The 21,452-nt window shown below is 50.7% G+C and overlaps 1 protein-coding gene across 3 annotated transcripts in view; it reads left to right on the forward strand.

Annotated features, from left to right (window-relative positions):
- TBC1D2 (TBC1 domain family member 2) overlaps positions 1-21,452 on the forward strand; it is a 41,849-nt gene that overhangs the window by 13,781 nt on the left and 6,616 nt on the right. For all 3 annotated transcript variants that reach the window (XM_007461655.1, XM_007461654.1, XM_007461656.1), the window contains 5 exons: positions 2,404-2,600; positions 9,536-9,931; positions 13,830-13,940; positions 15,598-15,785; positions 16,882-17,358. In XM_007461655.1, coding sequence (XP_007461717.1) covers positions 2,404-2,600; positions 9,536-9,931; positions 13,830-13,940; positions 15,598-15,785; positions 16,882-17,358 — 1,369 coding nt within the window. The remainder of the gene's footprint in view (positions 1-2,403; positions 2,601-9,535; positions 9,932-13,829; positions 13,941-15,597; positions 15,786-16,881; positions 17,359-21,452) is intronic.

Genomic DNA, 21,452 nt, shown 5'->3' on the forward strand with positions numbered 1-21,452 from the left:
GTACTCAACAGGGCCAAGGAGTTTCTGGTTCCTGTCACCTACTAGAGTAGTTTTTTATCTGCTCAAGACTATTTGGTTGGCTGTTGGCCTGGTCCCCAGAATAAAGTTGCTAAGTCATTCAGCTTGTCCTGCAAGCCCTGCCTGTCCCCCCACCACCCGGTACGCAGGCCTCTCACTGTCGTGGCCTCTCCTGTTGCGGAGCACAGGCTCCGGACGCGCAGGCTCAGCAGCCATGGCTCACGGGCCCAGCCGCTCTGCAGCATGTGGGATCTTCCCAGACCAGGGCACGAACCCGTGTCCCCTGCATCGGCAGGCGGACTCTCAACCACTGCGCCACCAAGGAAACCCCACATCCTTATTTTTAACATCATAGTCCCAAAAGAACTGGGTATGACTTACTACAATGTATATCAGGGGGAAGATAAATGAGTAATTTGAGTTAGGAAATTTAGATAGGCTCAAGAAAAAATCCTGCGGTGTACCAAAGGTGGGCAGCAAATGTGGCTCTGAGCTTCTCAGCAGCCAAGGCAAAGAGGGAAATGCAAGTGGTTAGGTTACTTCCAGTGTCCATAAGACTATAAACACATATTTTCTTGAAAGAAGCAAAGCTGGCCCTGAGAGCTGAGAAGAATTTATGTTGGGGCCTCATAACAGACATAATGTGTATGTGCCCTGTGATCAAAATTCTCAGAGTCTCTTGACCATATAATCAGGCCATTACATGTCCCTTGATGCAGGCTGATGGCAGAGCCCTAAAGCACAGGCTCAGGGTAGGGCAGGACAAGGCGGTCTGGGTGAGTGATTCTCTAACATTGGATTTAAGAATAAAATTTAGGGACTTCCCTGGTGGCGCAGTGGTTAAGAATCCACCTGCCAATACAGGGGACACGGTTCGAGCCCTGGTCCGGGAACATCCCACATGCCGTGGATCAGCTAAGCCCGTGCGCCACAATTACTGAGCCTGTGCTCTAGAGCCCACGAGCCACAACTACTGAGCCCGCATGCCACAACTACTGAAGCCTGCGTGCCGAGAACCTGTGCTCCGCAACAAGAGAAGCCACCGCAATGAGAAGCCCGTGCACCACGACGAAGAGTAGCCACCGCTCGCCACAACTGGAGAAAGCCCATGCGCAGCAACGAAGACCCAACGCAGCCAAAAATAAATAAATAAATAAATAAATTTTTTTTTAAAAATGAAAGAAAGAAAATTTAGCACCGGTCAGCAAACATTTTCTGTAAAGGGCCAGACAGTAAATATTTGAGTCATTGTGAGCCATACAGTCTCTGTTGCAAGTACTCAACTCTGCCTTTGTGGAGTGAAAGCAGTACAGACAATGCACAAATAAATGGGCATGGCTATATTCCAATAAAACTTTATTTACAAAAGCAGGCCGCTGGATTTGGCCTGTGGGCCATTGGTTGCTGACCCAGGCTCTACTGGAAATAAAAGGATACAGCCTTGAGACATTCAGCTGTGGGAGATATGTCTCCTAATTTAGCTTGTAATTAGAATCAAATGAGAGTTTACATTACTTGCTGGGGCAAGAATGCAGAGTACAGATATTTTGTGCTCCTATCAATGGACAGATCTGTGTGCTTTGAAAATTGCCCAGAGCCTGGAGGTGAGATCCCGAAATAAGAAAATATACATCCTGCCTGGGCCCATGCCTGAGGAGATGGCCACCTGGCAAACACTAGCGGGGCAGTAGGAGGTAACCCTTGCAGGTTGAGATTGGAGAGTAGGGAACAGAGAGAATAGGGAACAGAGGGTAGAGGATGGGCTGGATGACCCGGCACAGTGTAAACAGTGTTTATATAGTCCAGTGGTTCTCAGAGTATGATCCCTGCACAAGCTGTATCAGCATCACCTAGGAACATTTAAAAATACAAATTCTCAAGCTGCGCCCCAGGCCTATGGAATGGAAAGCTCTGAGAGTAGGGTCCCCAAACTGCACTTTTTAAAAATATTTTTTTAAATAAATTTATGTATTTATTTATTTATTTTATTTTTGGCTGCATTGGGTCTTCATTGCTGCACACGGGCTTTCTCTAATTGCGGCGAACAGGGACTGCTCTTCATTGCGGTGCGAGGGCTTCTCATTGCGGTGGCTTCTCTTGTTGCGGAGCATGGGCTCTAGGTGTGTGGGCTTTGGTAGTTGTGGCACTCAGGCTCAGTAGTTGTGGCGCACGGGCTTAGTTGCTCCGTGGCATGTGGGATCTTCCTGGACCAGGACTCGAACCTGTGTCCCCTGCATTGGCAGGCAGATTCTTAACCACTGCGCCACCAGGGAAGTCCCCCCAATCTGCATTTTACCAAGCCTTCCAGGTGCTTCTGCAGCAAGCCCAAGTTTGAGAACTGCTGAAGCCGCTGATCACAACCTCTGTGTTCCTCCTCTTGAGCAGGAAAAGATCCAGCGGATTCTCCAAAGCCTACACCCAAGTCCTCTCTGACCGCCAATCTCATTCAGAAAGCCAAGCGCCAGAGCAACACCTTCCCGCTCTTCACCGAAGGACTCACACGGAACCGAACCGCCCAGGAGAAAGTGCTGGCCTTGGAGCAGCAGGTTCTGATGCTCACCAAGGAGCTAAAGGCTCAGAAGGTGAGCTCTGGCCCCAGAGAGGCCCCAGGCTCCAGTGGACCCCTCTGGGCCTGGAGCCCCTGGACAAGCTAGATGTGATGCGTTAGCCAGCCTGTGGTCCTTAACTGCCAAACTGCAGGTGGCTGGAAATGCTGTGCTGTTGATCAGTCAGGGACATACTGTCACTTGAGCTAGGTGACAGAAGGCCACCAAGGGCAGGTCTCTTGGATATCTCCTGGGAGACTGTGCATGATCTGACCCCACACCCGAAGACACAGTGTTTGGAGGAGGGTAATCTGTATGCAGGGTCCTGGGAGGGGCCACCGAAGGAACTGGGGGATCTTTGACCTGGCAGCTGGTAACTGGGTACAGGACAGAGAAACAGGCTGAGCCAGGCCCAACAGAGGACAGTGACAGGGAGGAAGATTTAGGCTTCATAGAGAGAGAAGTTAATTATAGCAGTTATGAAAGAAAGAGCTACATGGTCATTGTAGGTAACAGATCACATATATACACAGACATTAAAATCACTCAAAAATCCCACAACTCAGTAAATCAAGTTCACATCCAGGGGTGACCTCATGAAGGAGTAAGGGTCACATGGCAGGGAGGCAGTGGGGGATGCAGCATGGGCAGTAGGCTCTCTTTAGCACAATAAAAGTGACTAAGCCAGCACAGTTGTTACCAAAAATCCTGAGCGTGGTGCCTGTGGTACTCTAGTGATGGTACCCACTGAGGGCCCAGGCTCCTTTTCCTCTGAGAGGAAGGCCTCAGCTCTCCTGCTTGAGCTTTGGCTACTCTACATCTCTGTCTGCTTTATTTCTGGTCTTGCTCCTGGGGAGGTAAGGGGTATACTTCTAAATATTCTCCCCTTTGTACATTTCTTCTTTTCCTTTCTGCTCTGTTTTTAGAGGACACAGTCCAGAAAAATGCTCTCCCTGCCTAGTTTTGCCCCTTCTCTGCCTTTCTTGACCCTAAACGGTTATTACAGGAACCAGCAGAGGCTTCATTCCTGGCAGCTCAGGGGTTACATTTAATGAAGCAGCTGGTGATTAGAGAGGAAGCTCAATCATTCATGTGTTCTCAATTCATTTGTTTATTCACAAAGCTTTTATTGAGGGCCTGTTACAGGCATGCAGGGTTCTAGGTGCTGGGGAACAAACAGTGAGAAAAGACACAGCCCTGCCCTTGCAGGCTTATAGCACCCAAATATATCCTTACAGCATGTGAAGTCTCCTCTGATGCCACTTAGCAGCCCAGCCATCACTCTTTTCCTCCGTCACCTTTGCGTTCCTGTCATGAGGCTGCTGGCCGCTCCTGAGAGCTGAGGGCATTAAGCTGAGCTGTAGCAGCTTCCTGATCCCTGTATCAGTACAGCTTCAGCCCCAAACCCAACCTGGGAAGGACGAGCAATGTAGAATGTACACAGCACTTGTTTCCGTGCTTCTTCCCCTCCTTTCTCAGAAATGTGGGCAGCCTCCCGTGATCGGCCTTCCCTTCTAAGGCATTAGGAATTGTCAGATGAAGTGGAGATGCCCCAGGAGACCTAGATTTCATTCTGCTCTTGGAGATTAGTATGGGCTGCCCAGGATGTTGACAACTCCCCTACAATCAGAGTGAAAATCTCAGGAGGAAGCTGTTCCAACATTACAGAATCTGGACTTTTTTACTAATTCACTTTACAGCAGACCTCAGCCCTGTCCTGGGGCAGACAGTGGGGAGTAGATCAAGTCTTGGGGTTAGCTTTTGGCTCACGAAATGAGTGGATAGTGTGCTCTCTGACCCATCTCCCAGATGGCCGCACCGCCCCGACACACAGGATCTTAGTTCCCTGACCAGGGATCTAACCCACGCCCCCTGCAGTAGAAGCACAGCGTTCTAACCACTGGACAGCCAGGGAACTCCCTCCTCCTCTTACATGGACTTATAATCATGTTTTCTGAAGAGGCCTGTGTCCAGATTCATAAAGCTGGGTGCCTGGCACCCAGCAGCTGCCCCAAACATGCAGGCTTTGATTATTTTGGCTGTGACTGTGGCATTCCCTGCTCTCCTTGTTGATTCCTTCCCGCTTTACAAGGAGTAAAAGCAACCCCTCCCTCCCCGAGGGGCTCTGGGAGATGTGCTTGTGGGGTATAGCAGTGATGGGAGGAGGCCATCCTTACCTTTATTCCACATTTAGAAGGGGGACCCCAGCCAGACCAACTGTGGGGTTTCATGTTCAACCCAAATACCAAAACCAGTGAGAAGGAGAGAAAGAGACTGACTCTTGACCTAGAGGTAAGACAGAGGAGTCTGGCACAATCTTGGGGTGCCCATTGGTACCCCAGGCACTCAAAAATGCTGGTCAGAGAGCAGCTCTCGATCTGAGACCTTTTAAGTGTAATACCTCTGCTGGGGAAACACTCCCCCGGACTTCCTGGGCCCATGTCTACATGATGCCTTCCTGTGTCTCTTCAGTGGGAAGGTGCCTCAGGCTGCAAGAGGACATGGGAACTGGGGGTCTCATCCTGGCTCAGCCAGCCAGGCAGACACTGCCAATAGCTTTAGTGATTTTTAAGAATTTGTATCTCAAACTCTGTTGGATGCTATGGAGGGCACTGAGGTACACTGGGCCAAATCCCTGCCCTTGGGGACCTCACCCACTGGATTGAGCACAAGTAACTGCTGGTATGAAGTGTGGCCCCAGTACTGTGCTGGCTGGTGTCTTCCACACACTGTCTCTCCTCTTTACAGCAGTTATCCTCTCCTTTTCCTGACAGACTGAAGTTCTGAGAGGTTCTGCGTGCCCATGACCTCCTGGGCGCTGAGTCAGGGCTCAGGCTCTGGTCTGCCTGCCTCCAGAGCTTCTGCCCTCTTCACTGCACCGCATTCAAGGGGCTCAGAGAAGGTGGCTGACTTGTCCAAGGTCACGCAGCTGGAAGAACCAGGATGTGGGCACTGGTCTCCTTCCCCAGGTCCAGGACCCCTCACAGCCCGGCCGTCTCCTCCATGCTCTCGCAGTGTAGCCCAGTATCAGACACAAGCACCGTGACTGCTCCTCAGAAAAAATGAATGCACTCCCTGTGATTCCAATACCCATTAAGCCATTATCCATCCCAGTCCCCTGCAGCGCTGGCCCCCCAAGAGATTTGGACTCTGGGAGATGGCACCAGATGGCAGCTTGGCCTGGTGACTCAGGCTTTCAGAGTCGGCAGTGTTGCACCCAACCTGAAGGCTGTCTGCTCCGACAGATGGAGGGCTGTTGTTTGTGGGGATGTTGGCTGCCAGGAATGGTGAACCCCTACCCCGGGCCCTGCCAGGGGCCAGCTTAGCTCACTCAGGATTACTTGGTGAAGGCATATAATTCACTGAGGGAACTTGATCAGAGCAAGGTGCAGCCTCTCCCTTCCCTAGAACCCCAGCCGGAGACTTCAGGGTACAGGCCCTGGGGAGGGGTACGGGCCTTAGAGGGAGGGGCGGTGAGAGGGCCCCTGTGCTTGGGGAGGCACACTTGTCACAATTTCTCTCTCACCCTTTCAGTGACTCTTGGTGGAGTAGGACCATCATCTCCATTTTACATACGAGAAAGCTGAGGTTCAGTTTTCTGAAACACCCGCGTTAGTGGATCTGGAATGGGAACCGAGGCCTCTGTAGCTCCCAAGCCAATGCTCTTTCACCTGTTCCCAGCTGGCACCGAGCCCCTTAGGGGTCAGGGACCGTCGTGTCCAGGGCACTCCCAGTCCAGGGCTCTTTCCACAAGCACTGTTGGACCCACCCACCTTGATTCTAGTGAGCAATGAAGGTATCCACACTTTAATAAGATAAATGATTTATTGGCTTTTAAAATGTTTACTAAAATGACAACTTATTAACAGTTGTCAAAATCTAAGATCGACCAAACAATGATTCAATTAAGAAGTATTAAAAGTATCACTTGATCAGCTCTTCTGCTTCAAGACTTGGTCCTAAGGCATTGCTTATGACTGTGGGAATTGGAAGCAACCCAGATGTCCATCCTAGGAGGTGGGATGAAGGGAACCGTGTGCTCCATACAAGGAATACTCTTGAACTGTTGCAAATGATAGTGTTGCTTGATAATGACTGACCTGGAGAGGCGTCATCACATTGTGAGGACAAAAGCAGCTTCAAAATGGGATATTCAAGCTTTCCTTTTTGTTTTCATTATTTCTATTTGACGTATATGTGCATTTTTGTGACTGGCTTAACTCACCTAGCATAAGGTCCTCAATGTTCATCCATGTTTTAACATGTGATGGGATTTCCTTCCTTTTTAAGACTGAGTAATATTCCATTGTATGCCACATTTTGTTTACCCATTCACCATCGACAGACACTTGGGTTGTTTCCACCTCTTGGGTCTTGTGAATAATGCTGCTATGAACATGGGTTATTCCCATTTTTAAAGAAATTGAAAGAAGCATTTCAACGCAAAATCCGTTAACTACACATCATGAAGAAGTGAAGGGTCTTAGGATTGGAGTTGGGAGCCTTCTGTTCTAGCTGCAGTTTTCCCACTCATGGGGATCCACCAGGTCCCTTTAGTCCTTTCTTCTCCTTTCTTGAGCTTCAGTCTCCCTCCGTGAGAGCGGGGTGACTGAACCAGGTGGTCTCCCAGGGCCATCCAGCCTCCAGGTTTTCCGAATCCATGATCCATTCCCACTCCTCACTTTACACTTGCTGCTCTGGCTCCATCCCTCTCCCGGGTTCCTTTCTTCCTCTCTTATTCTGGTGCAGGAGTCCTGAGGTGGGAGGACAGCCTCCCGGGCTGGTGTCTTGGTCTTGGATTTGAAGAGCCAGATGTGGGAAGGGAGAGACAGCTGATGTAGTGAAATGGGCTTCAGAGTTGACTCTCCCAAAGTTGACAGACAGATACCCCCCTGATTCTGAGGCTAGGGCAAGTCTGAGCAGTGGCATGTACTGGTTATTTCACCAGGCAGTTTACCCCAGGTAATCTCCAAATCTCAGCTGACTCAGAAAATGGTCTAGGCTTCTCAGTTATCCTGCAGCCACAGGAATGTTGATCTGGGTCAGTACCGCCCTGGGAAGCTGACTTCTAAATCCCTGACGTGCCAGTTCGGTTTGCAGCCACCCGCCCCTCCCCACCTTCCTGCCACACCCAGGACCCACAGCTCCGTACCTGTTCCTTCATTCCATTGAGGCTTTGCTCAAGCTGTTGGCTCAGCCTCATCTGGAAAGCCCTCCCAACCCTCAGCTCCCACTTTTCTGCCCTTGTCTCCCACCTGCTGCTTGACCATCACTGGCCCTCCTCATTCTTCAAGATCAGTTTAAACTGCTCCGCCTTTCTGTAGAATGTACTGGTCTTCCCCCGCCTCCGCCTCAGGCAGAAGTCATCGCCTGCTGCCCTGAGTCCCCACAAACACCCTTGCTTCCCCCTCTCACGGTAAATCATTCCGTGACAGTGGTTCACCTTTGCTCCCACCAGCCTTCGTGGTCCTTGAGTGTGGGAACTGTGACTGGTCCCTCTCTGGGTCCCACGGGCTGGCACTGAGTGAGTGCTTGATAAAGGTTAGATGGATGGATAGAAGAGAGAGAACCAGAGAAGGGACAGTCACTAGTACCAAGGTTTCGGAAGGTGTATGCTAATTTGGTCTTTTCGTTAGCTTCTGAAACAAAGTCATGATTTTGGGCAGTTCTCCAAAATGGAATTGTTCTTAGCCTATCCAGTCAATCATTTATTTAAATACTTTGGCATGCATACAGTTAATGTGTCTCCAGGAAACCACGCTTTTCCAGATGAGACTGGCCTGGAGCACAGCAGTGTGAGCTAAAGGCCCTAACTGCCAGGTCTGCGGTTCACGTGGGACTGGCTGCTGGGCTGCCTGGCTTCTGATATTCCAATCCTGGTCCTGAATGAATTCACATCCCTGCTTTGGAGCAGGACAGGTCCCTGAATGCTGGGGAGGTTGGAAGCTTGAAGGCACAGGGAGCCAAACCTTGAATTTCCACATGAATCGGCTGCCCCTGCCAAGGAATAAATCGAAGTCCATTGCTTCTGAACTCCCAGGCGCTTCTTGGCACCAGCCTTGCAGGCATTGTTGGATGGGCTGAGGCGTGGGCACAGACGGACTGAATGAAGCCCTGGGTGTGTGGCGAGGCGTGAGGATTGCCCGTTTGTTTTCTCTCTAATGCCACCTCAGCTCGATTGGTAGTGACTGCTTGAATGCCATGTTCAGAAGGATTCTGAGGCCTCAGCTAGGCTTTACCGGGAAAGAGGACTGAGGTTGATGAGTGATGTCTGCTTCAGGGGTGAGAAGGAAGAGCCATGCCCACGTGCTGTGCCGCTGCCACCCCTGCTTTCATTACTGACCGAGCACAGGATGCACAGCGTCTGGGTGATTTGGAGTTAAATTCCACTCTGCTGGGCTTCAGTTTGTTCATTTCTGAAACAGGCATATTAGTTGGGGAATGGGCGGAAGCCTCAAAGTACTGTGGCCTAACACAAATTGGAAGTTTATTTCTCTCTGACACTGAAGAATCCAGGGTGAAGTGTGCAGCTCCGAGCTGGTGGGGCGACTGTGCCATCCTCAACATGCAACTTCTGCTTGTGAGCCCAGCCTGGCTGCTCCGGTTCCTGCCATTTCCCAGCCAGGAGGAAAGGGAACTGGGCCAGGGGAGCACGTATGCAGTGGTTTGGAAGGCATGACCCAGAAGCTGCCCACAGCATTTCTCATATCCCATTTGGGCACAGTAGTCACCTGGCCACACCTAGCTATGAGCTTGGCTGGGAAATATAGTCCTTTGCTGGGGAACCATGTGTCCAACTAAAACTCTTCTGAGTAGAAAAAGAGAATGTGGGTGCTGGTCAGTGATGCCCTAGGGGATGTTGCCCGCCACCTCTCAGGGCTCTTAGGAGAACTGATGACAGCCTCTGCCTCATCTCTGGCACGTAATAGGCCTTCCCCAAGCTCACCGGGCTCTTCCCTTTCCCCGTGCAGGAGCTGGTGAAGATCCTGCACAAGGCGCTGGAGGCTGCCCAGCAGGAGAAGAGGGTGTCCAGTGCGTACCTGGCAGCAGCCGAGGACAAGGACCGGCTGGAGCTGGTGCGGCACAAAGTGCGGCAGATCGCAGAGCTGGGCAGGCGGGTGGAGGCTCTGGAACAGGAGCGGGAGAGCCTGGTGCAGACGGCGAGCCTGCGGGAGCAGCAGGTGCAGGAGCTGCGGCAGCACGTGCAGCTGCTCCTGGACAAGAACCAGGCTAAGCAGGAGGTCATCCAGAAACTCTCTGAGAAGGTCACCCAGGACTTCATGCATCCCCCCAATCAGCCCCCTACACCCCCAGATGCAGCTGACAGGGACCTCCTGAGCCAACAGGAAAAGATGGAGCACCTGAAGGTAGGGACCCCTCCCTCCAGGCCCTGGGGCCTTGGGGGAAGGCACTGCTCTTGACCCCAAGGGTTTTCTGGACAGAGCTGGGATGACCCTTAATACTGGAGTATTCACATCTGAAACAGACATTGATAGAAATGTTGCTACACGTGTCCTCACTTTCTTAACCAGTAGGCCCAATGCAAATTGACCTTTTCATGACATCCTAGGCTGAAAAGTGAAGGTACCTCTAAATTATCAAAGTAGAGATGAAAGAGTCCAAGATGGAGTCAGAACTCCTAAGCGCTCTGGGGCCTGGCCTGCTCAGCCTCCTTTAGCGCCACGCTGATGCTCTCAGGAGCCCCCGAGGTGCCCGGCAGCCCTCCCCAGTGGTCCTGCACATGCGCAGTGACCTGTGGCTGGCTGTAACTTGCTCGTGATAATGACAGTAATCGCTACTCCTACTTACAGATTGTTTACCGTGTGGTAGGCACTGTCCTAAGTGCTTTACTTTCATCACTTCACTTAGTCCTCGCACCAGCCTGGTGAAGTAGCCGCTTATGTGCTCCCCGCTTTACAGATGAGAATGCCAGGGCTGAGAAAGGTGAAGTAACTTGCCCAGGACCGTGTGCAGAGCAAGTGGGGGGACTGGAACTGGGTTGCAGCTCACCTCTCTGACTAGTCTTGTCTGCTCTGCTGCCTTCCAGCCTCTGTGGCCCTTCCAGCCACCACCATCATCCCAGCCTCACCCTTGCCCAGGGTGTGGCTCTCACCCAGGAAAGGCCACCCCATCCCGCAGGGACCAGTTGCAACACAGGGGGCAGGAACTTTATTTTGAGTGTGATACCTGCCGCGGGCTGCAGCCTCCTCTCTGGAGGGTGGTGACAGGAGCTGGGGATAGGTGCGCCTAGTACCTACCGTCCCTACAGGCAGCCACATAGCCCCAGTCAGTCCTTCCCCAGCCCTCGCACCCACAGCCACAAGAGCATACATCGGATTACCACGGAAATCCTGTGCTGCTGTATCAAAGAACTGCTGTCGGACCGGGTAAGAGAGGGAAAGAAGAAAGAGAGAAATCTGGGAGCATTATACCACACAGTGGGCAGTGTGGTATAGTGGCCACTCCCCAAGCTCTGAAGTCAGGCAGACTGCCTCTTGCTAGCTGTATGACTTGGGCAAGTTATCTTACCTTTATATAACATGGCCTAACCTGTGCTACAAACAGAGTTGTTAGAAAGGGAAAGGAAGATGACATGAAACCCAGATTCCCTTCCCTTTCTTTCAGCATGAAAAAGCATATAACCAGTCTCTGAACATTTTCCCTTATTTTGTCTAAAATCAGAGATTCTTTTGAGCGCAAAATGAAAACAAAACGTTTCAAATGCAGATGAAGCTAGGTTGTTAGAAAGCTGTGAGTCCCTCACAAAGCAGTGAAAATTGCTTCCATGAGATTGCTTTCCTACCCTGCTCTATCCTGCTAAATGTCTTCTTTCTGTGCCCATCCTGCTGGAATCCACTGTTGAAGACCCAGTAGAGCAGCATGGGGGTCAAAGAGATAGACTCGCTGGGTGCCTCCAGACCGTCTCAGAGAGTTGCCCGGAAGTATGGACTCACCTAAATGACTGAGCGTGCCCCTGAGTTTGCATGTTCAGGAATTTAATTTATCAGTGAGCCCAGATATGAAGAGATTCTGGGTACAATTCACATCAACCATGCTTACATTTACAGCTGCTCCTCAGAGGTTGTCAGAAAGCTATCAGTCCTGCAGCTGACACCTTGGAGGTGTTTTCTGATAGAAGGAGTTTCATGTACTAGACTCCCTTATTTTTTAGCCTTTAGGTCTCTGATCTAGGAAAAAATAGAAGACCCATCAAAACTCCACTGTTTTTAAGTTTTGGGACAGAGCATGTTCACATTTCCTGCTTGCCCTTGTGGTTAAGGACACTCAGCTTTAAGGAAATGCCCCCTTGTTGTTGAAACTGTCAGTGTGAGGACAGAATCACTGACTTCCTGAATATCAGAGCCGGAAAGACTCCGAGATCTAATCTGCCCCCTCATTTTCTGGCACGGTCGGCCGAGTCCTGGAGAGGGGAAAGGACTGGTCCAAGGTCGCACAGTACAGGCAGCAGGGTTACAGCCTGACCCCAGGTGTCCCCACGTCCAATCCACTGCCTTCCCCACTAGCACAAGGGCTAGTCCACACAGCATTTCCCAAAGATGATTCCCTGGTCCCTGGTCCCTGTGAAAGCAGGAGGGCAAACTCTCTTCTTCCCTGTCCCCTTTCTCCAGTTATGTTTTCCTCCTTTGCCTCACTGGTGACAGTCACGTGGCTTTTCTCATCTCGGAGCTCTCTCTTTTTCCTCCCTACAGTTCTGAGCCAAGAACACTCAAGGTAGGGCAATGAGTGAACGGGCAGGCACTGCCCAGATACCACCCCACCCAGGCCCACGGCTGCTCTGAGGGGCGCTTGTACCTGTCCTTGTCCGAGCTGCAAGCAGGGTGCCCTGTGCGACACATCCAAAGCCTTGGAGAGCCCCTGGACATGAATTGGAGCTTCTGAGCTGGGAGGGATCTTGGCCAGAATGAAGAGGGTCAGCACGGCCTATGAGCTGTACACAAGTGACCCATCCCTGATATTGAAGTGCCATGGGTGAGGTGTGCTATTCTTAATTTCCTGATAAATCAGGGCCTATCCGAAGTCATACCCGCAGTAGTCTCTCATACTCATCTACAGGCCAGTACATTTTCTTGAGTGAGAGAGAAAGGGATTGAGTTTCCGTTAGTAAATGCCCTGGAATTGCTAGGTATCACTGTGAGCATGTGTTGTCCATTGTTCCCACAGTGTCCATCCAATCAGAATAAAGATTGAGAGCCATGGCTGCAGCTGCGGCTACTCCTTTCAGGCTCCTGCTTGACCCCCCCCACCGCCCCCCCCACCGCCGGCCGTTGCATGGCCAGCTTCTCCTTGCATGCCCCAGCAGGAAGATCATACTCCCTCCCGGGGACAGCTTGCAAAAGGAAAACTCTAGGCTCAGATATAAACATTACAGCTTTATTCCGCCGGCCGTCATGGCCAGCTTCTCCTTGCATGCCCCAGCAGGAAGATCATACTCCCTCCCGGGGACAGCTTGCAAAAGGAAAACTCTAGGCTCAGATATAAACATTACAGCTTTATTCATAATAGAAACAAACCAGGGACTTCCATGGTGGTCCAGTGGTTAAGACTCCACGCTTCCACTGCAGGGAGCATGGGTTCAATCAGGGAACTAAGAGCCCACATGCCACATGGCACAGCCCCCCCAAAAAAAAACAAACAAAAACACTCAGGGCTCAAACTAAAAAAGCAACAGGAGAAGGATTATATCTAAGTTAGGTAAATTCACCTAATAGAATAGTCATCAGACATTAAAAATTATCATTGGGAAGCTTCTGTAGCAACATAGAAAAGTATTTACAAAGTGACACTAAGTAAAAAATTTTCACCCAAAATTGTTCAGTATGATCACCAATATATGACAAAATATTTTTATTTAAAAAACAAACACTACTTGAATGTTTGCTCTGTTTTGGTCCTTGTATTTAGTGTGCACGTTACCTCACTTAGTCAGCTGCCAAGTGGGGTCGTTGGTATTTGCTCCTTTTACAGATGAGGAAGGAGAGGGTCAGATCGGTTCAGTGAGGCCTCCCAGCCAGGAAGTCAAAGCCAGGACTTGAAGTCCAGGCTTAATGCTCTCTCCACCATGTCATGCTGGCATCAAGATTAGAGAAGGGGGCTATCACTATTATTTTTTTTCTTTCAGGCTTCCTTTTCTGTTGCCATTATTGGAAATTTCTAAAGGAAGAAGGTGTTGGCAGCTCATCTGAGAGTGAGGACCAGGGAGATGTTTCTGGTGCAGCTCATTAAGTGTTTTGCTCTCTTCTCCAGGATGACATGGAAGCATATCGGACCCAGAACCGCTTTCTCAACTCCGAGATCCACCAGGTCACAAGGATCTGGAGAAAGGTGGCTGAGAAGGAGAAGGCCCTCCTGATGAAGGTGAGGCATGGGAGCCCTGTTCTGGCCCTCTCTGTCCCCAGCCACCCTTCCAGTCCTCTCACCACCTCACCACTGTCTCACTCTCTCCTCATGACCTGACTGCTCTCCCTCTGGACCGTGCCCTTCGTGAGCTGTCTTCCACATATCAGGGATCTGTGCTCTGCTGACTGCCGCTTCTGATCACAGAGGTGAGGGAAGAGGCAGGCAGCAACTGCAAGCCCCCACCCCCTAAAGTAACTGCCAGGGGATTTAAAGGGCCTTCCCCCTCTTTGTGTTTCCCTTTTTCCCCTTTTGGGAGCCAGGTATTAACTCTACACTCCAAAACCACCACAAATATGGGGGAAATTAGAAAGTGACCACGCATGCCCAGGGAAAGCCTCAGAAAAGACCTAAGAGGAGCTTAAGTTTATACCTCAGGCTGATCCTGGACACAGAGACAGCCTACAACAGTCAAAACAAAAAACCAAAACAGCAAACCCTAGGTAAGAAGGAGTATCTGTTTTCCAGAGTTAACATTGGCATTTTTAATAATATAATAGCTAGTTATTTTACCGGCAAAAGCAGGTTTATTCGGGACCAACCAGAGGAATTACAATTTGGGATACTTGACCTATGGTGAACCACAGGCAGATTCAGGGAACAAGGAAGGGGAACTTGCTTTTTATAGGGAAAAGGAAGGGGTTGGGAGGGGCTGTGATAACCAAAAAATCCATTGGAGGAAACTAGGAGTCCCAAGTATGGAGGCTTCTCATTGGTTGGATTGCTACAGTCCCTGATTGGCTGAGCTGTCTTGGCGTGGAGAGAAGTTTTCCTGTTCCTGCTGGATAGTAGAGGCAGCGTCTTGTCAGAGATGTAGGTGAACATCTCTTCCTGTTTGGAGAAATTAAGGATGCCTGTGGCAGGGCCTGAGAGGTCCCCATACAGGCCTGGCTGGACTTCTTTTTTAGCTGAGCTTTCTTTAATTAATTCCAGCCCACCTTATTAGGTTCAGATGTCCAGTTTTCAACAAAATATCACAAAGCATACAAAGAAACAGGAAGATACCGGGGTAGGCAGGCAGGGAATGTGCAGTGTGTGTTCCACGAGGTGGGAGAGAGGTGGTGTGTTGGAGAAATGGAAAAAGCCCACGTGGTGGCAGAAGGCACAAGGGCAGTGTCCAGAGCTCCATGTCCATCCATCCCCTGGGCACTGCTCAGGTATACCCCCTACAGAGAGCTTGCTCTGCGCCAAGTGCCCTGGAAGGGCTTTGTATACATTGGCTCATCTGGAGTCACATATAAGAATTCTGAGGCAGACTCTATTATCCCCGTTGTTCGGATGAAGAAGTTAAAGCACAGAGAGGTTAAGTAATTTGCCGTAGATCACCCAGCCTGCAGTAACTGATCTAGGATGGAACTGCAGGCAATGCAAGAGCCTATGCTGCTGCCCACCTCTCCCCAGGCCCTGGGCCTGGTTCTCTTGCCTGGAGCCCTGCCTGCCTTGCTGTAAACTCTTGGATTCAGGACTCCTCTCCTTTCCTTTCTATGAATGGCTGGGGTGGGGGGATGGGAGATGAGAGCGGGAAGAAGGGCTGGACTGCCTAAAGCTGTTCAGGCCTCAGGCCTCTGGCCCAAGCCCAACCAGGTGGCCTGACCAGCCCCACCCCTCCCTCCCACAGTGTGCCTACCTCCAAGCCAAGAACTGCCAGGTGGAAAGCAAGTACCTGGCAGGGCTGCGGAGGCTGCAGGAGGCCGTGGGGGTCGAGGCAGGCGAGTGCTCGGAGCTACTGAGGCAGCTCATCCAGGAGGCGCTGCAGTGGGAAGCCAGCGAGGCCTCAGCTGACAGCGTTGTGCTGAGCCCCATCAGGTGAGCCCAGAGCAGGGCTGGGTCTTCATGACCTGGGGGCCGCCAGCCACCCTGCTACCAGTTGCTGCTGACTGTGTGTGAGCCCTGCACACGCTTACCTCCTTGTACCTCCAGATTAGTGATCATGTGGTTGAAATGAGCCCCATTTTACAGCTGAGAGGCACTGCAGGCTCCGAGGAGGCAGCCCCTTGCCCAAGGCCACACAACATATTAGTGCATCTGACGTGGGCCTGCCTCCAGAGTTCTGTTTCTTCCACTTCCCCAGGCTGCCTCCCAGGGGTGTTTGTTAAGAGATGGGAGGAGGGGAGACAAGCCAGCTGCCTCCTTTGAGCCAAGCCTTTGCTGAGCACAGTGGACCTGGGCAGATAAATATACAGAAGGGGCTGTGGCTGGGGTCAAAGGTCCCTAGAGGCTGGATGGTCGGTCCAGTGGCCAGAGCCCAGGCTTTGGAGCCAGACTTGGCTTTCTCACTGTGTAACCTTGGACAAGTCACTTTACCTTTCTGAGCCTCATATTCAGCCTCCATAAGATGCGGGCTAAGATCCCTGCTTTGCAGGATCATGAGGATTAAGTGAGATAGCATAGGCAGAGCGCATAATAGGGGCCAATAAATGTTGACTCTATGAAAGGCCATCTGAATGGGTCCCCAGCTCTCCTGTTTCTGCTTGTTGGTGGTGCTTCCTGTTCCCCATCTGTCCTTGGGCTTACTGGCTGTGGAAGTGGGGTTCTGTAATGGCAGTAGAGGACTTCTTGGGCCTAAGGCTTCATGGAGTAATAAGAGGGTCCTTTATATTTACACAGAATGAATGAGCAAATATCTTTTCAGCACTTGCCATGTACCAGGCACTGTCTAGCCCCCTAGCAATTTACATCAGAGGATCTCATTGGGTCTTCATGAGGCAGAGCAAGGAGTTCCTATACCCATTGTACAGAGCAAACTGAGGTTCAGAGCACTGAAGTGACCTGCCCAGAGTTACATGGCCAACCTGCAGTGAAGCGCAGGCAGGCTTCCTGCCCAGGGTCCACCCTCTCCCCACTGCCCCTTATCTGGGGAAGGGCCTTGCAAGATGTCACTGACACAGGCTTTTGCTGGCAGCGAGTATGACGAGTACGGCTTCCTGACAGTACCCAACTATGAGGTGGAAGACCTGAGGCTGCTGGCCAAGATCCAGGCGCTGGAAGTGCACTCCCACCACCTGCTGGCCCACGAGGCCGTGGAGCAGCCGCTGCGGGAGCGCTGGGCTGCCCTGGGTGAGCTGGCCCCCTCGGCTGAGATCAAGCAGCTGCTGCGGGCGGGCGTGCCCCGCGAGCACCGCCCGCGCGTCTGGAAATGGCTGGTCCGCCTCCGTGTCCAGCACCTGCAGGGCCCCGGCCGCTACCAGGAGCTACTGAGCCGGAGCCAGGCCTGCAAGCACCCCGCCGCACGCCAGATCGAGCTGGACCTGAACCGGACCTTCCCCAGCAACAAGCATTTCACCTGTCCCGCCTCCAGCTTCCCTGACAGGCTCCGCCGGGTACTGCTGGCTTTCTCCTGGCAGAACCCCACCATCGGCTACTGCCAAGGCCTAAACAGGTAAGCCACACAGCCCCCGTGAGGGCACAGCCTCTGCCTTCCAGGGCACCTCTCTGTCTCTCTGGAGCCTCCCAAGAAGCCAGAGAGGTCAACCCAGGGGGCTTGGTCCCCACCATATGGATGAGGACAAGCAGGTGAAAGGACATGTTCAAGACAGATTTGGGCCAGAGCCCCAGGCTCCTCGTCCCGTGCCCTCTCCTGTGATTTGTCCTCAGGGTGGTGCCACTTCCATAGAGAGCACATGAGCGGGCCCACTGGGGTTGTGTAGCCCACAGCCAGCTCACGTATTGCATGACTGCCTGGGTCAGGGATCGTTGCTTTAAACAAAATCCACTTAGAGGAGCCCAAGGAAAAGAGAATTTGTAAATGTTACAGAGGAAGCTCCCAAAAGCCAGAAAAAGGAAATAGAGCTAGGGACCAGATAGATGGTCTTCAGAAGCCGAGGCAACCGCTCTGTCTAGCAGGGCCATAGCACAGCACAATGCCAGGGGGCACCATTCATGCCATATTCCAGGAGGACGCTGTCCCCTGAGATTGTGCAGCCCTCTGTGGGCTGCGCGGTCTCTGGCCTCTCTCATAATACATGGCTGCTTCCTTCTCTCTCAGCAGACCAGCCTCACCGTCTGTCATTCCTTGGACATTTAGGGCCCATCAGGGCTGTCAGAACAGCGTCCTCAGCCCCTAAGTCAAGCCTTTCAGCAATCCACTTGTCGATACCCTCATGTCTCAGGCCTAAATTCCCAAAGGAAGGAATCTGGCCCAGCCTGGATTAATTTCTACTTCTGGTTCAACAGCAGGAGACAAGGGATGGGAGCTGGGGGTGGGGTGGGGTGGGGCGACTTGGTAGGGCTGCCCCCGCCAGTACTTTGGAGAACTCTCGTGGCTGCCCCCAGTTATCTCGATAGAGGTGGCATAATCTCAAATATTTCCCAAAGCAAGTTTCGGTTCAACTTTATTTTATTTCATTTATTTATTTTTTAATACTTTATTTTATTTTTTATTTTTTTAACATCTTTATTGGAGTATAATTGCTTTACAATGGTGTGTTAGTTTCTGCTGTACAACAAAGTGAATCAGCTATACGTATACATACATCCCCATATCCCCTCCCTCTTGCGTCCCCCTCCCATGTTCCCTATCCCACGCCTCAACTTAATTTAAACACATATATACTCAAGCAAATTTTACATAAGTCATTCTGCTCTTTTTTTCAGGCAGTGCGTGACATTTACTTAACACAGAATAAATATTCAGTGTCCCTACTTAAATTTGAATGTTTCCCAAGGATAGATATTTTTGATACTTTTTTTCCAGCTTAAGTTCGGTGAAACTGAGCATATACATGTACCATTACTGGGAATTCAGAGTTAAGCCCGAACAGTAATGCCTCTCAGTCTAAGCCTCCTTGGAAAACATGTTCAGATTTCATGCTGCTCTAAACGTCCGCTACAGGAGATGTCCATAGAAATTCATTCATTCATTCATTCATTCAACAGCTGAGCAGAAGCCTGCATGCTTCTCATCTGTTTGAACATGTTAAATCCAGAAGGCACAAAACTTTTGAATCCTCTTTTTAAGATTAGATTTGAAGGGAGCTAGAAGCTCTGAGACCGTATGAATAATTTGTACATTTCATGCAAAGGTCAGGTAGGAGCTAAGACGTAATGAGGTCCTCCTGCGTGCCAGGTACTTACATACCTGATGTCATCTAATCCTCAGGAAAACCCTGCGAGGTGAGCGTTGGTGCCCGCCATTGCCAGGTGAGATAAGAGAGGGTCTGAGAAGCTAAGGAACCTGCCTGGGCCTCACTATGCATGGGCTGCTAACCCTGGCCTCCGGACCCCAGACCTGGTTCTTCCTACCGTCTGCCCTCACTCAGAATGGGAGCTGTAGCAGAGTGTGCTGAGGGCACTCAGAAACCTTTTTTCCTGATCAAATATAACCTTTTTTGAGAGCAGGAATGGAGTTAGCCACATATGGGCTTTGGAGTCTAATCTGTACTGAAGGAGCAGGGGGAAGATCCCAAAGCAGGAGGGGATCTTAAGGTAAGCCATGTAAAAAGGAAAGAAGCCTCTCCCTATGTGGAAAGAGGCAGCACCAAAAGTTGCTGAGGGGTATATAGGAACAGCTGAGACCAAAACCAGAGGTATTTCTTTACTTCTTTCTTTGAATGCTATAGTTATTGGCATTTAGGCAGGTATTCATACTATTGCTTTAAATAGAAGATTATTTGTAATAGAGCCTGTTTAAATGTGGAGAGTGCATTGTATTCTTTCAAAGGCCCTTGTGCGGCCCCTTTCACTTGTCTGGGTGTTGCCATCTAGTGGCGGCTATTAGAACTGCATGTGTGGTTTCTCGAGGACAGAACCTGCTTTTATGCCAAAAACCCAGCCTGTTTAGAGGGAGACAGATATCATAGTAATGATTTAATGCTAATTCAGAGCAAAATTTTAAAATCCATTTCTCTCTAAAATATAAGTGGATTTAAAGTAGTTTTTCCTTTCCCACATCACCCTCCTTTGCAGACCTACTTGGGCCTGAATGTCTTCAGCTGGAGTCTGGCTGTACCCCTGAGCAGTTGCTAGGACCCTAGTGAGTGCCAGCAGCCTCTCATCACTGACCTTTTTTTCTTCCACGGGTTTTAAGTGTACAACTCAATGATCTGGAGTAAATTCACAGAGTTGCACAGCCATCACCACAATCCAATTTTAGAACATTTCCATCACCCCTAAAAGACACCTTGTGCCAATTTGCAGTCATTCTCGATTCCCACCCCCAGCCCTGAACAACCACATATCTACTTTCTGTCTCTATGAGTGTGCTTGTTGTGGACATTTCATATACCAGTCATACAATATGTGGTCATTTGCATCAAGTTTCTTCCACTTAGCATGTTCTTGAGGTTCATCCAGGTTGTAGCATGTGTTTTGTTCTTTTTTTTTTTTTTTTGCTGTATGCGGGCCTCTCACTGTTGTGGCCTCTTCCGTTGCAGAGCACAGGCTCCGGACGCGCAGGCTCAGCGGCCATGGCTCACGGGCCCAGCTGCTCTGCGGCATGTGGGATCTTCCCGGACCGGGGCACAAACCCGTGTCCCCTGCATCGGCAGGCAGACTCTCAACCACTGCGCCACCAGGGAAGCCCATGTTTTGTTCTTTTTTTACCAAGCAGCATTCCATTGCATGGATGTGCCATACTTGGGTTATCCACTAACCAGTTGATGGACATTTGGATTGTTTCTACCTTTTGGCTATTATGAATAATGCCATGAACATTCCTGGGCAAGTCTTTGTGTGGATGTATATTTTCCTTTCTCTTAGGTGCATCCTTTTTTCTTTTTTTTTGTGGTATGTGGGCCTCTCACTGTTGTGGCCTCTCCCGTTGCGGAGCACAGGCTCCGGACGCGCAGGCTCAGTGGCCATGGCTCACGGGCCCAGCTGCTCCGCGGCATGTGGGATCTTCCTGGACCGGGGCACGAACCCGTGTCCCCTGCATCGGCAGGCGGACTCTCAACCACTGTGCCACCAGGGAAGCCCGGGTGCATCCTTTTTAACAGAGATTCAATTTCCACTGTCTAAATGCACCATACACCATAAAGTATGTAAATCTTCTTTTTTTTTGGTTATAAGAATGCTGCCACAGATATTCTTGTGTTTGTGCTATTATTTCTGTAGCATTAAAACACACCCAAAAAGTGAAAAAGTCATAAGGAATACACATCTAAAATTTTCACTAGCCCTAACAAATTTCCAAACACCAACAGGTAAGGCCCATAGAGAGGAAGGGGGACCTGCCAAGGAGTCAGGAAAGGGGTGGCCGGTTCATGTCAAGGGCAGAAAGCAGAGGCTGGCTGAGAGTGAGGCAGCTTCCCAGATCTGTCCTTCAGGAGTTAAGCCCAAAGACAGGCACAGGCCAAGGAACCTCCTTGTGACTGTAAATGAGAACCTATGGCCTGGGCATCCTCAGGGAGACCAGTCTTTGAGAGGTTAAGGGCAATATGATTTGGAAACAAGGCTCATGGAAGTAAAAACAAGGTCCTTTGGCCTCCTCCACCAGAGGGGTCCTGAGTATCCCACCAAGCATACTGAGGCATTCCT

This window comes from Lipotes vexillifer, unplaced genomic scaffold, assembly GCF_000442215.2.
Source record: "Lipotes vexillifer unplaced genomic scaffold, Lipotes_vexillifer_v1.1 scaffold809, whole genome shotgun sequence".
Lineage (NCBI taxonomy): Eukaryota > Metazoa > Chordata > Mammalia > Artiodactyla > Lipotidae > Lipotes > Lipotes vexillifer.